At 51.8% G+C, this 20,248-nt stretch overlaps 1 protein-coding gene and 1 long non-coding RNA gene across 3 annotated transcripts; both read left to right on the plus strand.

Annotated features, from left to right (window-relative positions):
- Positions 1–155: 155 nt before the first annotated feature.
- On the plus strand, positions 156–9,548 carry LOC146757778 (uncharacterized). 2 transcript variants are annotated; one of them, XM_085520100.1, is made up of 5 exons: positions 156–1,412; positions 2,088–2,352; positions 3,269–3,431; positions 8,374–8,626; positions 8,987–9,548. In XM_085520100.1, exon 1 carries the CDS (start codon positions 442–444, stop codon positions 1,300–1,302), a length of 861 nt encoding a protein of 286 aa, XP_085376226.1. In that variant the 5' UTR covers positions 156–441; the 3' UTR covers positions 1,303–1,412; positions 2,088–2,352; positions 3,269–3,431; positions 8,374–8,626; positions 8,987–9,548. The 2 variants fall into 2 exon arrangements, with proteins under 2 accessions (XP_085376226.1, XP_085376227.1); XM_085520101.1 differs by having other exon boundaries at positions 2,254–2,352.
- A 2,607-nt stretch (positions 9,549–12,155) lies between these two features.
- LOC146757779 (uncharacterized) lies at positions 12,156–19,611 on the plus strand. Its single transcript, XR_014935913.1, has 4 exons — positions 12,156–12,420; positions 13,337–13,499; positions 18,437–18,689; positions 19,050–19,611. It is a non-coding gene; the product is annotated as an uncharacterized LOC146757779 (long non-coding RNA).
- The last annotated feature ends 637 nt before the right edge of the window (positions 19,612–20,248 follow it).

Here is a 20,248-nt window from a genome sequence, read left to right on the forward strand (position 1 = left end):
GTAGCACATGTAGAATTTTGATCATGCAGCAAGTTGTGATTTCTACTGTGTTAAAGAACTGGCACACACATATACGCCTGCAGCCGGAGCTTGATTGACTCTCGTCAATACGGCCTTCCAAAGCCCGGCCCTGGGGAGTTGTCCAAAAATTTTCCAACCTTTTGTATTACCTAAGTTTATTTTAAACAGACAAGGAGGAGTAATCTCTTAAAGGCTTTTTTAAAGGCATTGGACTAGGTTTTGATTATCACGTCTCAGGAAGCTTCTGCATTCCACCTAGTGCTAATGTGATACATCAAGAGCAGATGACACAAGAGATTCAGGCCTTGCTGCCAGTCTTTTACGAATCAGAACTTTGTTTCATGTTGCCAGATATTGTGGTTTCCTTTTCAGGGGATTCCTTTGCTGTATAATAAGAAGGCCGAGGGCATCCTGGCCTGCATGGGAAACAGTGTTGCCAGCAGGAGCAGAGAGGTGATTGTCCCCCTGTTGTCAGCACTGATGAGGCCGCAGCTCGAGTGCTGTGTTCAGTTTTGGGCCCCTCAGTGCAAGAAAGACATCGAGGCCCTGGAACGCGTTCAGAGGAGGGCAACAAAGCTGGTGAGGGGTCTGGAGCACAGGCCGTATGAGGAGCGGCTGAGGGAGCTGGGATTGTTCAGCCTGGAGAAGAGGAGGCTCAGGGGAGACCTCATTGCTCTCTCTAACTTCCTGAAGGGAGGCTGTAGTGAGCTGGGGCTCGGCCTCTTCTCTCGTGTCATTAATGATAGGACCAGAGGGAATGGCTTCAAGCTGCGACAGGGGAGATTCAGGCTGGACACTACGAGGTATTACTGCTCAGAAAGGGTGGCCAGGCACTGGAATGGACACAGGGAGGTGGTGAAGGGAAGGGGACGAGGGCGAGGAAGGAAGGAAGGGAAGGGGAAGGTAAAGGAAGGAAAGCGAGAGGAAAGACACGAAATGAGACGTGAATTTTGGGTCCTTTTCCGGCAGCCGCCCCCCCCCAACAGGCCCCAGCCCGGCCTGAGCCACGTGACAGTGCCAGTGCCAGTGACAGGAAGTGCTTCCTGCAGGCGGCGGAGAGCACTTCCGGGCTATGGCGGCATGGCGGCCATGAGCGGGGCCGGGAGGAGCGGGCTCTGTGCTGCGAACGGGGTCGGGCCTCGGGGCGGGGGCACGGAGGGGCTGTCGGGGGAGGAGCTCGCGGCGCTGCCGGCACCCAGAGGCGGCTCCCGGGCGGCTCCACGGTCTCGCTGTGCTGCGGAGTCACCCGGCCGGCCCCAAAAGCCTGGAGGCAGAGCCTGAGCCGGCCCCGGCCCGGATCGTGTGGTGCGGCTCCGGCCGTGCTGGGCTGTGCGGCAGGAAGATGACTTGCGGAATCAAACTCTATAACCCAAAGATGGGTTCTAAAGCAGGTATGTTTATTCCAGCGTTGCGCAGCGCCGGGTGCAAGCGGGAGAGCTCCACCAAACTTGCACACCGTAAGGAGAAAAGTGTGTTACAGATATAGGTTAAGCTAATACGTAATCAATAGTCTCCTCCTCAGTTTGATTACATATTCATTACATTCCCTAGGACCCCATTCCCCGCGACCCTTGCCGTTGTTTTGGGGTGAAATTCTTCTTCTGTTTTCTTCTTGGTGTTATCTGCTGGTATCGTTCTCCCATGTCAGCATCATCTTGCCCGGGGGTATCTAATCCTTCTTCTTGTCAGAGGTCTCCGGACAATTTCTTCTTATCTTTATTGCCCTCTTCTCTGGTTTTATTTTGACTAAGTGTCTGTAATTCCCCCTATCCCTGCACTTTTAAATGTAAACTATCTGCAGTTACCCTTTGTCTCGGATTCTGTGAAGTTCCCCTTTCCCTTTCTATAGCAAAGTGTTACCTTGCCTCCATTTCAGTCTTTGGGTCCCCAGGGAGGCTCTCCCTGGGGGTGTCCCGATTCGAAGGCAGGATTCAATCCCGCCGCAGCCCGTCCATGGCAGGCAAACGCTTCTCTCCTCTGCTCTTGGGACTCAGCAGTGCCAGGGGTTTCACAGCGCGCGTGTTGCAGTGGCTGGCAGCCTCCGTGTGTTTCTCTATTGCATACAGGATCCCATGGTGGAGCCGCGTCAGAAGCAGACGTTGGTGTCTTGTGGCAGGAGCAAGGGCAGTGGAAGCGCTGCCCAGGGCAGGGCGGTGGTGACTGCCATGAGAGCGGAGGTCTGATGCCATCTGCGAGGGATGGGATTTGCATCCGGTGGCTTTTCCGTTGCAGAATGTCCAGCAGCAGAGCGTGAGTGGCCGTGAAATGAAGCTGGGCCCCAGGAGAGCCGCCTGGAGCTGCGTCACGAGCTTCGTGCGTGGCCAGCGCAAGGTAGGTGTGCCTTACTGTAAGCGTGCGCTGAAGCAGTGTTGGTTAAGCACGGCTCACTCCTCTGTCTGCAACAGATGGGCTTTCTGCGCGCTTTATTGCTGTGGCCGTAGAATTCCCTCTTTCTTACCATCTGATCTGTGAAGGCTTTTGTGTGGGAAGGTTTTGAGGAATGAGGGAGTAGAAATTGCTTTAGTCACGAGTCATCTGGAAAGGTTTCACAGAAACGGTGACATTTGCAGAAGGAACGTATTGGCATTGGCAGTTGTGCCAAATACTCACTGGGATGGAGAGGAGGGAGTACCTGCAGAAGACCGTTCTCTTCTGGTTTTGAGGAAGCCGGGCAGAGCTCAGATTGCAGCTTAAGCAATGTTCTTTTGTCACACTCTGTGTCCTGTGTTGCGTTCTCTCCTTTCGATTCCAGTTCTCCTGACAGGTTAGGCTTGAATTCAGCATAATATCTGCTTCTCCCTGGGTTCAGGTTCTTTGGGTCTCCTGCCTGCTTTTCTCCCTTTTCTTAATGGAGAGTGGAGTTTCTACCACAGAGCAAAGTTTTGTGATTGACAGAAACAAATATGGAACATATTAGATGAACACAGCTCTGCATTTTTTTCTTCCTCCGAACAGCAAGGGACTCCTGTGCTCTCATTAATATCATCAGTGAGTAGATGCTGCCTTCTACTGGAGCCTAAAATGCTTTCTGCAGTTGAGTGGTTGGAAACATAGGGTTTTAACTTAAAATTGTTTGCGCAGGGTGAAGGTTGGGAATACAATTAGAATACAGTTACACAGTGCTCTATCCCCAGCACTTTCCATCATTTTTCTTAACACAGCTTACGGTTCATTTCAAAACAAACTAACAAAGATGAACTTGGGTTAGCGTAGCCCGTTTTACATGATCCTTCTGTGTCTTTTCCAGGCTGGTAGCAGAATGGAGACTTTCCCGAGGCACTGAGGAACAGACACAAGCTTCTTTTGAAGGCTTCAATGAAATTCTGCCCCAGCAGTATCTGTGGTCTTTTGATGCTAAGGAGCTGGACGTAAAGGATTCTTTGACTATTGCCAGATCCAGGCTGCTACAGGTATGTCACGGTTTAAACTAAAAATCCACCTGCGTCCGTGACAGGGACTGTGGGCCCAGCAGGGGCCCTAGGCCGAAAGGAAAAAAAGTTAATTAGGAAAAGAAAACAGCAGCAACAATCTAAGGAGGCACACTTATTTACTAAATTACTATATCGAAATACAGGATAACACAGTATAATACAATATAATTGAAAATTGAGCTAACGAATCAAGCAAAATAGGAGAGAGAATGAGTCCCGAAACCGAGAGGCCTACTGTAAATCTAGGCGAAACGGTGAAGGCTCCCACACACTCCCCTGAACGCCAGAACTCGAAAGACGTCAGTCTAGCCTGCGACAGAGTTAATATAGTGTCCAGGTCCCGTGACCTCGTGTTGTTCTCTGGGAGATGTAGTCTTCTTCTGTAAGTTGCAGATTCAGTAAAATTATTCATGCTTTATATGATGTTATGATGTGGAATACTGATAGCAAAATTACAAAATTATTAAACCATGACAAGGTAATACTTGCATTTCAGTCAGTGTCTGAAGAGCAAAGTTCATTAAGGCTGGCGGTTCTGTTTTCAGGATGTGTGAGAGAAGCCTTATGTATCAGTTAGTATTTGGTTACTGTGTTGGTCTTCACTTTCTTCTTTGCAACCAATTTACACGTTTCTAACGTTAAGATTCTGCCAGCATAAATTTTTTGGCTAACAGTGTTTTTGTAGTCCTTGACAATGTGATTTGCGTGTGTCTAAAGAGTGAGCAACTAGAAAGCAAGGGAGAAAAGAACCAAATATCAGCGGATGGTCAAATTACTGAGTGGAGCAGGTTTTAGCTGCTTTTGGGTTCTCCAAGTTATACTCTACAGCAAAACATCGTATTTCTAGCACAGAATGGTACGGTTAGGTAAAGACAAAGTACGTTGTTAGTTTGAATGTCTAAATACAAATGTTTTCATGAGTGGTATTTCTCTTTTGTGGCCTCTCCACATTTTCTTTGTGAGCGGATGTTATTATTTGCTATGAAAGTTTGAGAGTTTAATATTAAAAACGAGTGTAGTGTGATTGCAGGTGCTTTTAAGTACAGTAGTATTTCAGTACAATAGTCTTGCTGTAGAAGCAAAGTAGTAGGTTGTAGTTTCAATGATTCCATGTGGGTGCCCAGCCCAAAGTGGGGATTCCCTTATGAAAGGAGGGGGAGGGTGAAGGAGGCCGAGGGCCCTTTTCTCGGGGCCAGCTCTCTGTGCCCTCTTGCTGGCCGGAGAGAAGGGCTGCCCGCTGGACACAGGGAGTGCCTTGTAGCTCCCGTGCCGTGCCCTGCCCTCCAGCCCCCTCCTCATCCTATGCGGAACACCACTCCCAGCAGCACAGGTGCCATTTTGGAATCTTCCCCATGTCACAGCTGTCACCTTGGTTGCTGCGGCTCCACCCGACTCACTCACCTCTGAGAGTGCTGGGCAGGTAGCAGCCATGTCCAGCACGAAGCGAGGGCGAGAGGAATGTAGTGAGGATTTAAGTGGGAGAAGGAGCTGGGGGCCCCAGAACCGAAGAGGAGGAGGGTGCCCGCCATAACCATCAAATGGAGGAGGGGGAAAGGAGCCCGTTTCCATCATGCCTGGACCAGCCCTGTGACCACCACCCATGTGGAGCCGATGGAGGTGGATCCCCCTCCGGAGGAACCGATGGAGGTGGATCCCCCTCCGGAGGAGCCCATGGACGTGGATCCGCCCGCGGCATAGCTGGCCTGGCACTACACCACCGTGCCAGGCCCCGCGTTGGCATGGTCACAGCTTCACCATCGCTGGTCCAGGCACTCGGCTCCTTTCCTGCTGCGCGGCCCCTGCCCCCAGCATGAGCTGGGTGGCATTATTTAACATCTTCTGCTCCTCCACCTTGTTGCTCCTCTGGTTCTGTGGGCCCCCAGTTCCTTCTTCCCCCTGTTGTAGTTAGGTGTTTGCTCTGTTCTTTGTTTTGATGGTAGTGTTAGGTTAGTGTTAGTGTTCAGTTTAGTTTTAGCGTTAGGGATAGGTTCCTGTTTGTTCTTTAGAGTTAGGCATAGGTTCCTGTTTGTTCTTTAGGGTTAGGTATAGGTTTCTGTTGTTATTTTAGAGTTAGGCGTAGGTTAGTGTTCGTACTTACAGTCAGGCATTGGCTGCTACACTCAAGTAAAAGTAACCGCTGCTCCTGGGTAAGCACACAGTGTTGCCATCAGGGCTCAAGCTCAGGCAGCCAGCTGACCGGGGCAGAATTTGTGTTAGACGCTGCTCAGTGACAACACCCAGAACAAAGTAGCAAGGATGTGAAGTGCAGGAGACTACTTGCGCTTAGCACATTCTGTCTGCTGTAACAGCATTACTCAAAGATTTCTAATCAGGCCAAGATCTTTGTGATGCAGCAGTTTGTTCATTACTGCCATCATGGGCGCACAACCCTACTGGCGAGGAATGGAAGGCCCTATATGCTGGCCCGACCCTACCCGCAGGGAGGTGTGCTCCCTCCCCTGGGCACGGGTCAGGGACGTTGCTGGGAGACTTCCCAGTCTGATCTGCCCTTCTGTCTACTATCCCCTGCTGATAGTTCAGGCTGGCAGTGAAGAAGTTAGTAAAAAAAGCCTGAAGGCTATCAAAGATGATTTCAGGGGACTGGGGCGGGTAATCGAAGGAACAGGTGTGCGGGTGGTTATTGCATCTGTACTTTCAGTGGCAGGGAGGGATACTGAGTTGGACCTAAAAACCCACCTCTTAAACAAATGGTTAAAGAGTCGGTGCAGACATAGGAGTCTTGGTGTTTTTCACCATGGGGCAATTTATTTGGCTCCTGGCATGACAGCTACAGACGGAAGCGGCCTGTCTCAAAGGGGTAAGAGGGTTCTAGCTGAGGAACTGTCAGGACCCCACCAAAAACCTGCACCCTGACTTGTAAAATGGTTACACAGATATAGGTACACCTCATACATAGTCAATGATGTAAGGAAGGACACTGGACACACCTTCGTTGGCTCCACAGCCGCAGTCCAACACGGCGGCCAGGCCCGTCGATCCATTCCTTTGCTTGCTGCCAGTTCCCACAGGGAGTCCTCACTCAGACACCTGAAACAACAACGCACACAAACACATCAGGCAAACAACAGACACGCACACAAACACAAAACGCCCTCCTCGGATCCCGCCACTCACCCTTCCTTTGCCAACTTCTCTCGCTCACCTTCAGGGCAGTGCCAGCCCCTTCAACCCGATCACAGAATCACAGAATGACCCGGGTTGGAAGGGACCTCAAGGATCATGAAGCACCAACCCCCGCCTGGCTGCGGGGCTGTGGCAGCCGGTGTGGCTGGGTGCAGCACGTGGGCATGTGGGAGGGCCTGCAGCAGGGATGTGGGGTGTAATCAGAGTGACTGGAATTCCAATTCAGTCAGAGGTCTTAATTGTAGGTAAGGGTTGAATCCGCCGAGGTGCCGCACAAGGAGAGGCGCTGGGTGCGACTATGGAAAGCAGAGCTTGTGTGTCCCAGGAGGCAGGCGTAGTCAGGTCCCCTTTGGAGCCTGCCGTTGTTGGTGCTCAGCTCAGGAGCCCCATCAGGAGCTGCTGCGTGCTGCGTCTGTGTCACGGACTTATCTAGATCAATATGATTGACTGATCAATCTATGATCTCCAGATGATGTTATGATGTGAAATACCAATAGAAAAAAATACAAAACCACAACAGTATGGCAGCCCAAAAAGATTCCCTTGTGGAAGAAGGGGGAGGGTGAAGGAGGGTGAAGGAGGGTGAAGGAGGCCGAGGGCCCTTTACTTGGGGCCGGCTCGTCTGTGCCCTCTTGCTGGCCAGAGAGAAGGGCTGCCCGCTGGGCACAGGGAGCACCTTGTAGCTCCCGTACCATGCCCTGCCCTCCAGCCCCCTCCTCATCCTATGTGGAACTCCAGTGCCAGCAGTGCGGCCGCCATTTTAGAACCCTCTCCATGTCACCATGGTCACCGTTGCCGCATGCCTCTGACAGTTGTGGCAGTTAACAGCCATGCCTGCTGCAAAGAGGGCGAGGGTTGAAGTTTCTGGTGGGAGGATGGAGCTGGGGGCCCTAGGAGTCAGAAGGAGGAGGGGGCCCGCCATGACCATCAGGCAGAGGAGGGGTAAGAGAGCCATTATCCATCATGCCTGGACCAGCCCTGTGACCACCACCCATGTGGAGCCTATGGAGGTGGATCCCCCTCCGGAGGAACCGATGGAGGTGGATCCCCCTCCGGAGGAACCGATGGAGGTGGATCCCCCTCCGGAGGAACCGATGGAGGTGGATCCCCCTCCGGAGGAGCCCATGGATGTGGATCCGCCCGCGGCATAGCTGGCCTGGCACCACACCACCGTGCCAGGCCCCGCGTTGGCATGGTCACAGCTTCACCATCGCTGGTCCAGGCACTCGGCTCCTTTCCTGCTGCGCGGCCCCTGCCCCCAGCATTAGCTGGGTGGCATTATTTAACATCTTCTGCTCCTCCACCTTGTTGCTCCTCTGGTTCTGTGGGCCCCCAGTTCCATCTTCCCCCTGTTAGGTTAGGTGTTTGTTATGTTCTTTTTTGTTGATGGTAGTGTTAAGTTAGTGTTAGTGTTAGTGTTCAGTTTAGTTTTAGTGTTAGGGATAGGTTCCTGTTCGTTTTTTAGAGTTAGGCATAGGTTCCTGTTTGTTCTTTAGGGTTAGGTATAGGTTTTTGTTGTTATTTTAGAGTTAGGTATAGGTTTTTGTTGTTATTTTAGAGTTAGGTATAGGTTTCTGTTGTTATTTTAGAGTTAGGCATAGGTTAGTGTTCGTACTTGCAGTCAGGCATTGGCTGTTACACTCAAGTAAAAGTAACCGCTGCTCCTTGGGTAAGCATGCAGCTGGTTGCTCACCCCGAGCAATGAGTGCGACTGCCCTGACAGTTTGATGACATCTGCGATGAACTGAATTTCCCTCTTGGGACTTTTCCTTTGCAGAACATGGAGGAGCAGAGCGTGAGTGGGCTGAGAAATGGAGCTGGGACTCAGGAGAGCAACACGTGGCTGTGTCCCAGAGCTCCCAAAGTGTGGCCATTGCAAGGTAGGCGTGCCTTACCGTAAGCGTTGTTCAAGCACAGCTCCTGGCACTGTCTGCAACAGATCCGCTCTCTGCGTGCTTTCTTTCAGTCGCTGGTGTTGTGCAGCACAGCCACGGCACGGCCCTCAGTGCGTACGCGAGGAGCGTGAAAAGGTAGGTGGTGAATTTTCATCTTGCTAACGCTAGGATTAGGAATGGTGAGCATTCCTAAAAGAGTGGCCACAAAGGTGTGATCTGCCTCGGGGAGAAGTTGATTCTCGCCTCTTCAGCTTTTCCCTTCTTTTCTGTCCACCTGTCCTTTCCAGCTCCTCCTCCCCTCAGCTGCAAGTGGGGCAGTGCTCGAGTGTGAGGACTCTTCCTTGGCATGCGGTAACAGACAATGCAGATGTGACTTTTGTGTCCTTCCTTGTTCTTGGGTTCGTAGCCCAGGGATATCTTGCGAGCAGCTCTCTAAGTCAGACTGTGCTGGCAGCGTGCGTGAGTGAAATAGTGCCTCTTTTTTCCCTCTTGCAGCAAGCTTGCCGAGGCAAGGCAAGCGCTACTCAGCTGAGGAAGAAAGCCGAGAAGGAAAGCAGAAAGCAACGATGAGGGCTTGAGCAAGAAGCTACAAAGGACAGCAGAACCACCTGCAACGCTTCCTCGGAGGTGGCACCAAGAGCTGCTGACTCAACAGCCCAGTTTACTGGCACAGCCGTGCTTTCCCTGTCATGGACGGTGGAGATGATGGAAGTGAACTGGACAGGAAGGACTTGTGCTGCGTTAGAAGCAATGAGGGCTTCACATAGGCAGGACTTGGTGTATGGCAAGAGCTGGAGACGCTGCGTTCCTTCAGGGTGTGTCTCTTGAGGTCCAGGCCTGGTGTAGGGTTAGGTTGAAATAGGGCTGGCTGGGACTGGAGAGGGAGGAGGTGACGTAGCCCCGGGGTTTGGCTTCTCCTTGGGTCTGACTGGAGGCTGAGTGACTGATTGCTAAGCGGCAATCCTGGGCACTGGGGTTTCATTTTGGGGTGTGGGCGGGGCAATAAATAGAAGCCAAATCTTCTTGTACGCAATAAAATTGAAGCGAACTTTCTAAACCTGGTGCTGCCTCTTTCAGTAGCTGGTCAGAACGTCCCTCGCTCGGGCTGGCAATCGCAGGGCGATGAAGCGGTCGGCTTCACGTCTCTCCCTTGACATGGTGCAGTGCAGGTTTTCCCCCGTTTCCTTGTTGGTCTTCCCAACCTGTGGCCTTTCAGCCAACCCGTAAGTGCTGGTGACAGGCTGTGAGCATCTCCTTGCTCTCTGAGGACTGACAGAAAGAAACCAGAGGAGGGGAAGCAGCCCGGCAGGAAGAAGGGTGTCCCGTGCTCAGCCCCTTGAGTTGGCCTCTCTTCCCTGAGGGCTCTTTCAGCTTCTGATGGATGCACCGTGTGTTGCTGTTTGCCCTGGGAAGCCCAGCTGCACGCTGGCAGCCGTGGCCTGTGCATCAGCCTCCCCTTGAGGCCCAAGGAGTTGTTTGTTTTTATGTATTCACTATTGGTGTGGCATTTTGTTGTTTTGTTCTGCTTTGAGATCAAGGGGTAATTTAACACCGTTGGAAGTCATTGGGGTTCAGGAGTAGCACATGTAGAATTTTGATCATGCAGCAAGTTGTGATTTCTACTGTGTTAAAGAACTGGCACACACATATACGCCTGCAGCCGGAGCTTGATTGACTCTCGTCAATACGGCCTTCCAAAGCCCGGCCCTGGGGAGTTGTCCAAAAATTTTCCAACCTTTTGTATTACCTAAGTTTATTTTAAACAGACAAGGAGGAGTAATCTCTTAAAGGCTTTTTTAAAGGCATTGGACTAGGTTTTGATTATCACGTCTCAGGAAGCTTCTGCATTCCACCTAGTGCTAATGTGATACATCAAGAGCAGATGACACAAGAGATTCAGGCCTTGCTGCCAGTCTTTTACGGATCAGAACTTTGTTTCATGTTGCCAGATATTGTGGTTTCCTTTTCAGGGGATTCCTTTGCTGTATAATAAGAAGGCCGAGGGCATCCTGGCCTGCATGGGAAACAGTGTTGCCAGCAGGAGCAGAGAGGTGATTGTCCCCCTGTTGTCAGCACTGATGAGGCCGCAGCTCGAGTGCTGTGTTCAGTTTTGGGCCCCTCAGTGCAAGAAAGACATCGAGGCCCTGGAACGCGTTCAGAGGAGGGCAACAAAGCTGGTGAGGGGTCTGGAGCACAGGCCGTATGAGGAGCGGCTGAGGGAGCTGGGATTGTTCAGCCTGGAGAAGAGGAGGCTCAGGGGAGACCTCATTGCTCTCTCTAACTTCCTGAAGGGAGGCTGTAGTGAGCTGGGGCTCGGCCTCTTCTCTCGTGTCATTAATGATAGGACCAGAGGGAATGGCTTCAAGCTGCGACAGGGGAGATTCAGGCTGGACACTACGAGGTATTACTGCTCAGAAAGGGTGGCCAGGCACTGGAATGGACACAGGGAGGTGGTGAAGGGAAGGGGACGAGGGCGAGGAAGGAAGGAAGGGAAGGGGAAGGTAAAGGAAGGAAAGCGAGAGGAAAGACACGAAATGAGACGTGAATTTTGGGTCCTTTTCCGGCAGCCGCCCCCCCCCAACAGGCCCCAGCCCGGCCTGAGCCACGTGACAGTGCCAGTGCCAGTGACAGGAAGTGCTTCCTGCAGGCGGCGGAGAGCACTTCCGGGCCATGGCGGCATGGCGGCCATGAGCGGGGCCGGGAGGAGCGGGCTCTGTGCTGCGAACGGGGTCGGGCCTCGGGGCGGGGGCACGGAGGGGCTGTCGGGGGAGGAGCTCGCGGCGCTGCCGGCACCCAGAGGCGGCTCCCGGGCGGCTCCACGGTCTCGCTGTGCTGCGGAGTCACCCGGCCGGCCCCAAAAGCCTGGAGGCAGAGCCTGAGCCGGCCCCGGCCCGGATCGTGTGGTGCGGCTCCGGCCGTGCTGGGCTGTGCGGCAGGAAGATGACTTGCGGAATCAAACTCTATAACCCAAAGATGAGTTCTAAAGCAGGTATGTTTATTCCAGCGTTGCGCAGCGCCGGGTGCAAGCGGGAGAGCTCCACCAAACTTGCACACCGTAAGGAGAAAAGTGTGTTACAGATATAGGTTAAGCTAATACGTAATCAATAGTCTCCTCCTCAGTTTGATTACATATTCATTACATTCCCTAGGACCCCATTCCCCGCGACCCTTGCCGTTGTTTTGGGGTGAAATTCTTCTTCTGTTTTCTTCTTGGTGTTATCTGCTGGTATCGTTCTCCCATGTCAGCATCATCTTGCCTGGGGGTATCTAATCCTTCTTCTTGTCAGAGGTCTCCGGACAATTTCTTCTTATCTTTATTGCCCTCTTCTCTGGTTTTATTTTGACTAAGTGTCTGTAATTCCCCCTATCCCTGCACTTTTAAATGTAAACTATCTGCAGTTACCCTTTGTCTCGGATTCTGTGAAGTTCCCCTTTCCCTTTCTATAGCAGAGTGTTACCTTGCCTCCATTTCAGTCTTTGGGTCCCCAGGGAGGCTCTCCCTGGGGGTGTCCCGATTCGAAGGCAGGATTCAATCCCGCCGCAGCCCGTCCATGGCAGGCAAACGCTTCTCTCCTCTGCTCTTGGGACTCAGCAGTGCCAGGGGTTTCACAGCGCGCGTGTTGCAGTGGCTGGCAGCCTCCGTGTGTTTTTCTATTGCATACAGGATCCCATGGTGGAGCCGCGTTAGAAGCAGACGTTGGTGTCTTGTGGCAGGAGCAAGGGCAGTGGAAGCGCTGCCCAGGGCAGGGCGGTGGTGACTGCCATGAGAGCGGAGGTCTGATGCCATCTGCGAGGGATGGGATTTGCATCCGGTGGCTTTTCCGTTGCAGAATGTCCAGCAGCAGAGCGTGAGTGGCCGTGAAATGAAGCTGGGCCCCAGGAGAGCCGCCTGGAGCTGCGTCACGAGCTTCGTGCGTGGCCAGCGCAAGGTAGGTGTGCCTTACTGTAAGCGTGCGCTGAAGCAGTGTTGGTTAAGCACGGCTCACTCCTCTGTCTGCAACAGATGGGCTTTCTGCGCGCTTTATTGCTGTGGCCGTAGAATTCCCTCTTTCTTACCATCTGATCTGTGAAGGCTTTTGTGTGGGAAGGTTTTGAGGAATGAGGGAGTAGAAATTGCTTTAGTCACGAGTCATCTGGAAAGGTTTCACAGAAACGGTGACATTTGCAGAAGGAACGTATTGGCATTGGCAGTTGTGCCAAATACTCACTGGGATGGAGAGGAGGGAGTACCTGCAGAAGACCGTTCTCTTCTGGTTTTGAGGAAGCCGGGCAGAGCTCAGATTGCAGCTTAAGCAATGTTCTTTTGTCACACTCTGTGTCCTGTGTTGCGTTCTCTCCTTTCGATTCCAGTTCTCCTGACAGGTTAGGCTTGAATTCAGCATAATATCTGCTTCTCCCTGGGTTCAGGTTCTTTGGGTCTCCTGCCTGCTTTTCTCCCTTTTCTTAATGGAGAGTGGAGTTTCTACCACAGAGCAAAGTTTCGTGATTGACAGAAACAAATATGGAACATATTAGATGAACACAGCTCTGCATTTTTTTCTTCCTCCGAACAGCAAGGGACTCCTGTGCTCTCATTAATATCATCAGTGAGTAGATGCTGCCTTCTGCTGGAGCCTAAAATGCTTTCTGCAGTTGAGTGGTTGGAAACATAGGGTTTTAACTTAAAATTGTTTGCGCAGGGTGAAGGTTGGGAATACAATTAGAATACAGTTACACAGTGCTCTATCCCCAGCACTTTCCATCATTTTTCTTAACACAGCTTACGGTTCATTTCAAAACAAACTAACAAAGATGAACTTGGGTTAGCGTAGCCTGTTTTAAATGATCCTTCTGTGTCTTTTCCAGGCTGGTAGCAGAATGGAGACTTTCCCGAGGCACTGAGGAACAGACACAAGCTTCTTTTGAAGGCTTCAATGAAATTCTGCCCCAGCAGTATCTGTGGTCTTTTGATGCTAAGGGGCTGGACGTAAAGGATTCTTTGACTATTGCCAGATCCAGGCTGCTACAGGTATGTCACGGTTTAAACTAAAAATCCACCTGCGTCCGTGACAGGGACTGTGGGCCCAGCAGGGGCCCTAGGCCGAAAGGAAAAAAAGTTAATTAGGAAAAGAAAACAGCAGCAACAATCTAAGGAGGCACACTTATTTACTAAATTACTATATCGAAATACAGGATAACACAGTATAATACAATATAATTGAAAATTGAGCTAACGAATCAAGCAAAATAGGAGAGAGAATGAGTCCCGAAACCGAGAGGCCTACTGTAAATCTAGGCGAAACGGTGAAGGCTCCCACACACTCCCCTGAACGCCAGAACTCGAAAGACGTCAGTCTAGCCTGCGACAGAGTTAATATAGTGTCCAGGTCCCGTGACCTCGTGTTGTTCTCTGGGAGATGTAGTCTTCTTCTGTAAGTTGCAGATTCAGTAAAACTATTCATGCTTTATATGATGTTATGATGTGGAATACTGATAGCAAAATTACAAAATTATTAAACCATGACAAGGTAATACTTGCATTTCAGTCAGTGTCTGAAGAGCAAAGTTCATTAAGGCTGGCGGTTCTGTTTTCAGGATGTGTGAGAGAAGCCTTATGTATCAGTTAGTATTTGGTTACTGTGTTGGTCTTCACTTTCTTCTTTGCAACCAATTTACACGTTTCTAACGTTAAGATTCTGCCAGCATAAATTTTTTGGCTAACAGTGTTTTTGTAGTCCTTGACAATGTGATTTGCGTGTGTCTAAAGAGTGAGCAACTAGAAAGCAAGGGAGAAAAGAACCAAATATCAGCGGATGGTCAAATTACTGAGTGGAGCAGGTTTTAGCTGCTTTTGGGTTCTCCAAGTTATACTCTACAGCAAAACATCGTATTTCTAGCACAGAATGGTACGGTTAGGTAAAGACAAAGTACGTTGTTAGTTTGAATGTCTAAATACAAATGTTTTCATGAGTGGTATTTCTCTTTTGTGGCCTCTCCACATTTTCTTTGTGAGCGGATGTTATTATTTGCTATGAAAGTTTGAGAGTTTAATATTAAAAATGAGTGTAGTGTGATTGCAGGTGCTTTTAAGTACAGTAGTATTTCAGTACAATAGTCTTGCTGTAGAAGCAAAGTAGTAGGTTGTAGTTTCAATGATTCCATGTGGGTGCCCAGCCCAAAGTGGGGATTCCCTTATGAAAGGAGGGGGAGGGTGAAGGAGGCCGAGGGCCCTTTTCTCGGGGCCAGCTCTCTGTGCCCTCTTGCTGGCCGGAGAGAAGGGCTGCCCGCTGGACACAGGGAGTGCCTTGTAGCTCCCGTGCCGTGCCCTGCCCTCCAGCCCCCTCCTCATCCTATGCGGAACACCACTCCCAGCAGCACAGGTGCCATTTTGGAATCTTCCCCATGTCACAGCTGTCACCTTGGTTGCTGCGGCTCCACCCGACTCACTCACCTCTGAGAGTGCTGGGCAGGTAGCAGCCATGTCCAGCACGAAGCGAGGGCGAGAGGAATGTAGTGAGGATTTAAGTGGGAGAAGGAGCTGGGGGCCCCAGAACCGAAGAGGAGGAGGGTGCCCGCCATAACCATCAAATGGAGGAGGGGGAAAGGAGCCCGTTTCCATCATGCCTGGACCAGCCCTGTGACCACCACCCATGTGGAGCCGATGGAGGTGGATCCCCCTCCGGAGGAACCGATGGAGGTGGATCCCCCTCCAGAGGAGCCCATGGACGTGGATCCGCCCGCGGCATAGCTGGCCTGGCACCACACCACCGTGGTCATGGTCATGACCGTTGGCATGGTCACAGCTTCACCATCGCTGGTCCAGGCACTCGGCTCCTTTCCTGCTGCGTGGCCCCTGCCCCCAGCATGAGCTGGGTGGCATTATTTAACATCTTCTTCTTCTCCACCTCGTTGCTCCTCCGGTTCTGTGGGCCCCCAGTTCCTTCTTCCCCCTGTTGTAGTTAGGTGTTTGCTCTGTTCTTTGTTTTGATGGTTGTGTTAGGTTAGTGTTAGTGTTCAGTTTAGTTTTAGCGTTAGGGATAGGTTCCTGTTTGTTCTTTAGAGTTAGGCATAGGTTCCTGTTTGTTCTTTAGGGTTAGGTATAGGTTTCTGTTGTTATTTTAGAGTTAGGCATAGGTTAGTGTTCGTACTTACAGTCAGGCATTGGCTGCTACACTCAAGTAAAAGTAACCGCTGCTCCTGGGTAAGCACACAGTGTTGCCATCAGGGCTCAAGCTCAGGCAGCCAGCTGACCGGGGCAGAATTTGTGTTAGACGCTGCTCAGTGACAACACCCAGAACAAAGTAGCAAGGATGTGAAGTGCAGGAGACTACTTGCGCTTAGCACATTCTGTCTGCTGTAACAGCATTACTCAAAGATTTCTAATCAGGCCAAGATCTTTGTGATGCAGCAGTTTGTTCATTACTGCCATCATGGGCGCACAACCCTACTGGCGAGGAATGGAAGGCCCTATATGCTGGCCCGACCCTACCCGCAGGGAGGTGTGCTCCCTCCCCTGGGCACGGGTCAGGGACATTGCTGGGAGACTTCCCAGTCTGATCTGCCCTTCTGTCTACTATCCCCTGCTGATAGTTCAGGCTGGCAGTGAAGAAGTTAGTAAAAAAAGCCTGAAGGCTATCAAAGATGATTTCAGGGGACTGGGGCGGGTAATCGAAGGAACAGGTGTGCGGGTGGTTATTGCATCTGTACTTTCAGTGGCAGGGAGGGATACTGAGTTGGACCTAAAAACCCACCTCTTAAACAAATGGTTAAAGAGTCGGTGCAGACATAGGAGTCTTGGTGTTTTTCACCATGGGGCAATTTATTTGGCTCCTGGCATGACAGCTACAGACGGAAGCGGCCTGTCTCAAAGGGGTAAGAGGGTTCTAGCTGAGGAACTGTCAGGACCCCACCAAAAACCTGCACCCTGACTTGTAAAATGGTTACACAGATATAGGTACACCTCATACATAGTCAATGATGTAAGGAAGGACACTGGACACACCTTCGTTGGCTCCACAGCCGCAGTCCAACACGGCGGCCAGGCCCGTCGATCCATTCCTTTGCTTGCTGCCAGTTCCCACAGGGAGTCCTCATTCAGACACCTGAAACAACAACGCACACAAACACATCAGGCAAACAACAGACACGCACACAAACACAAAACGCCCTCCTCGGATCCCGCCACTCACCCTTCCTTTGCCAACTTCTCTCGCTCACCTTCAGGGCAGTGCCAGCCCCTTCAACCTGATCACAGAATCACAGAATGACCTGGGTTGGAAGGGACCTCAAGGATCATGAAGCACCAACCCCCCGCCTGGCTGCGGGGCTGTGGCAGCCGGTGTGGCTGGGTGCAGCACGTGGGCATGTGGGAGGGCCTGCAGCAGGGATGTGGGGTGTAATCAGAGTGACTGGAATTCCAATTCAGTCAGAGGTCTTAATTGTAGGTAAGGGTTGAATCCGCCGAGGTGCCGCACAAGGAGAGGCGCTGGGTGCGACTATGGAAAGCAGAGCTTGTGTGTCCCAGTAGGCAGGCGTAGTCAGGTCCCCTTTGGAGCCTGCCGTTGTTGGTGCTCAGCTCAGGAGCCCCATCAGGAGCTGCTGCGTGCTGCGTCTGTGTCACGGACTTATCTAGATCAATATGATTGACTGATCAATCTATGATCTCCAGATGATGTTATGATGTGAAATACCAATAGAAAAAAATACAAAACCACAACAGTATGGCAGCCCAAAAAGATTCCCTTGTGGAAGAAGGGGGAGGGTGAAGGAGGGTGAAGGAGGCCGAGGGCCCTTTACTTGGGGCCGGCTCGTCTGTGCCCTCTTGCTGGCCAGAGAGAAGGGCTGCCCGCTGGGCACAGGGAGCACCTTGTAGCTCCCGTACCATGCCCTGCCCTCCAGCCCCCTCCTCATCCTATGTGGAACTCCAGTGCCAGCAGTGCGGCCGCCATTTTAGAACCCTCTCCATGTCACCATGGTCACCGTTGCCGCATGCCTCTGACAGTTGTGGCAGTTAACAGCCATGCCTGCTGCAAAGAGGGCGAGGGTTGAAGTTTCTGGTGGGAGGATGGAGCTGGGGGCCCTAGGAGTCAGAAGGAGGAGGGGGCCCGCCATGACCATCAGGCAGAGGAGGGGTAAGAGAGCCATTATCCATCATGCCTGGACCAGCCCTGTGACCACCACCCATGTGGAGCCTATGGAGGTGGATCCCCCTCCGGAGGAACCGATGGAGGTGGATCCCCCTCCGGAGGAACCGATGGAGGTGGATCCCCCTCCGGAGGAACCGATGGAGGTGGATCCCCCTCCAGAGGAGCCCATGGACGTGGATCCGCCCGCGGCATAGCTGGCCTGGCACCACACCACCGTGCCAGGCCCCGCGTTGGCATGGTCACAGCTTCACCATCGCTGGTCCAGGCACTCGGCTCCTTTCCTGCTGCGCGGCCCCTGCCCCCAGCATTAGCTGGGTGGCATTATTTAACATCTTCTGCTCCTCCACATTGTTGCTCCTCTGGTTCTGTGGGCCCCCAGTTCCATCTTCCCCCTGTTAGGTTAGGTGTTTGTTATGTTCTTTTTTGTTGATGGTAGTGTTAAGTTAGTGTTAGTGTTAGTGTTCAGTTTAGTTTTAGTGTTAGGGATAGGTTCCTGTTCGTTTTTTAGAGTTAGGCATAGGTTCCTGTTTGTTCTTTAGGGTTAGGTATAGGTTTTTGTTGTTATTTTAGAGTTAGGTATAGGTTTTTGTTGTTATTTTAGAGTTAGGTATAGGTTTCTGTTGTTATTTTAGAGTTAGGCATAGGTTAGTGTTCGTACTTGCAGTCAGGCATTGGCTGTTACACTCAAGTAAAAGTAACCGCTGCTCCTTGGGTAAGCATGCAGCTGGTTGCTCACCCCGAGCAATGAGTGCGACTGCCCTGACAGTTTGATGACATCTGCGATGAACTGAATTTCCCTCTTGGGACTTTTCCTTTGCAGAACATGGAGGAGCAGAGCGTGAGTGGGCTGAGAAATGGAGCTGGGACTCAGGAGAGCAACACGTGGCTGTGTCCCAGAGCTCCCAAAGTGTGGCCATTGCAAGGTAGGAGTGCCGTACCGTAAGCGTTGTTCAAGCACAGCTCCTGGCACTGTCTGCAACAGATCCGCTCTCTGCGTGCTTTCTTTCAGTCGCTGGTGTTGTGCAGCACAGCCACGGCACGGCCCTCAGTGCGTACGCGAGGAGCGTGAAAAGGTAGGTGGTGAATTTTCATCTTGCTAACGCTAGGATTAGGAATGGTGAGCATTCCTAAAAGAGTGGCCACAAAGGTGTGATCTGCCTCGGGGAGAAGTTGATTCTCGCCTCTTCAGCTTTTCCCTTCTTTTCTGTCCACCTGTCCTTTCCAGCTCCTCCTCCCCTCAGCTGCAAGTGGGGCAGTGCTCGAGTGTGAGGACTCTTCCTTGGCATGCGGTAACAGACAATGCAGATGTGACTTTTGTGTCCTTCCTTGTTCTTGGGTTCGTAGCCCAGGGATATCTTGCGAGCAGCTCTCTAAGTCAGACTGTGCTGGCAGCGTGCGTGAGTGAAATAGTGCCTCTTTTTTCCCTCTTGCAGCAAGCTTGCCGAGGCAAGGCAAGCGCTACTCAGCTGAGGAAGAAAGCCGAGAAGGAAAGCAGAAAGCAACGATGAGGGCTTGAGCAAGAAGCTACAAAGGACAGCAGAACCACCTGCAACGCTTCCTCGGAGGTGGCACCAAGAGCTGCTGACTCAACAGCCCAGTTTACTGGCACAGCCGTGCTTTCCCTGTCATGGACGGTGGAGATGATGGAAGTGAACTGGACAGGAAGGACTTGTGCTGCGTTAGAAGCAATGAGGGCTTCACATAGGCAGGACTTGGTGTATGGCAAGAGCTGGAGACGCTGCGTTCCTTCAGGGTGTGTCTCTTGAGGTCCAGGCCTGGTGTAGGGTTAGGTTGAAATAGGGCTGGCTGGGACTGGAGAGGGAGGAGGTGACGTAGCCCCGGGGTTTGGCTTCTCCTTGGGTCTGACTGGAGGCTGAGTGACTGATTGCTAAGCGGCAATCCTGGGCACTGGGGTTTCATTTTGGGGTGTGGGCGGGGCAATAAATAGAAGCCAAATCTTCTTGTACGCAATAAAATTGAAGCGAACTTTCTAAACCTGGTGCTGCCTCTTTCAGTAGCTGGTCAGAACGTCCCTCGCTCGGGCTGGCAATCGCAGGGCGATGAAGCGGTCGGCTTCACGTCTCTCCCTTGACATGGTGCAGTGCAGGTTTTCCCCCGTTTCCTTGTTGGTCTTCCCAACCTGTGGCCTTTCAGCCAACCCGTAAGTGCTGGTGACAGGCTGTGAGCATCTCCTTGCTCTCTGAGGACTGACAGAAAGAAACCAGAGGAGGGGAAGCAGCCCGGCAGGAAGAAGGGTGTCCCGTGCTCAGCCCCTTGAGTTGGCCTCTCTTCCCTGAGGGCTCTTTCAGCTTCTGATGGATGCACCGTGTGTTGCTGTTTGCCCTGGGAAGCCCAGCTGCACGCTGGCAGCCGTGGCCTGTGCATCAGCCTCCCCTTGAGGCCCAAGGAGTTGTTTGTTTTTATGTATTCACTATTGGTGTGGCATTTTGTTGTTTTGTTCTGCTTTGAGATCAAGGGGTAATTTAACACCGTTGGAAGTCATTGGGGTTCAGGAGTAGCACATGTAGAATTTTGATCATGCAGCAAGTTGTGATTTCTACTGTGTTAAAGAACTGGCACACACATATACGCCTGCAGCCGGAGCTTGATTGACTCTCGTCAATACGGCCTT

The sequence above is a fragment of the Coturnix japonica genome, chromosome 19, assembly GCF_054131305.1.
Source record: "Coturnix japonica strain WE chromosome 19, WE-NBRP24, whole genome shotgun sequence".
In the NCBI taxonomy this organism is placed as follows: domain Eukaryota; kingdom Metazoa; phylum Chordata; class Aves; order Galliformes; family Phasianidae; genus Coturnix; species Coturnix japonica.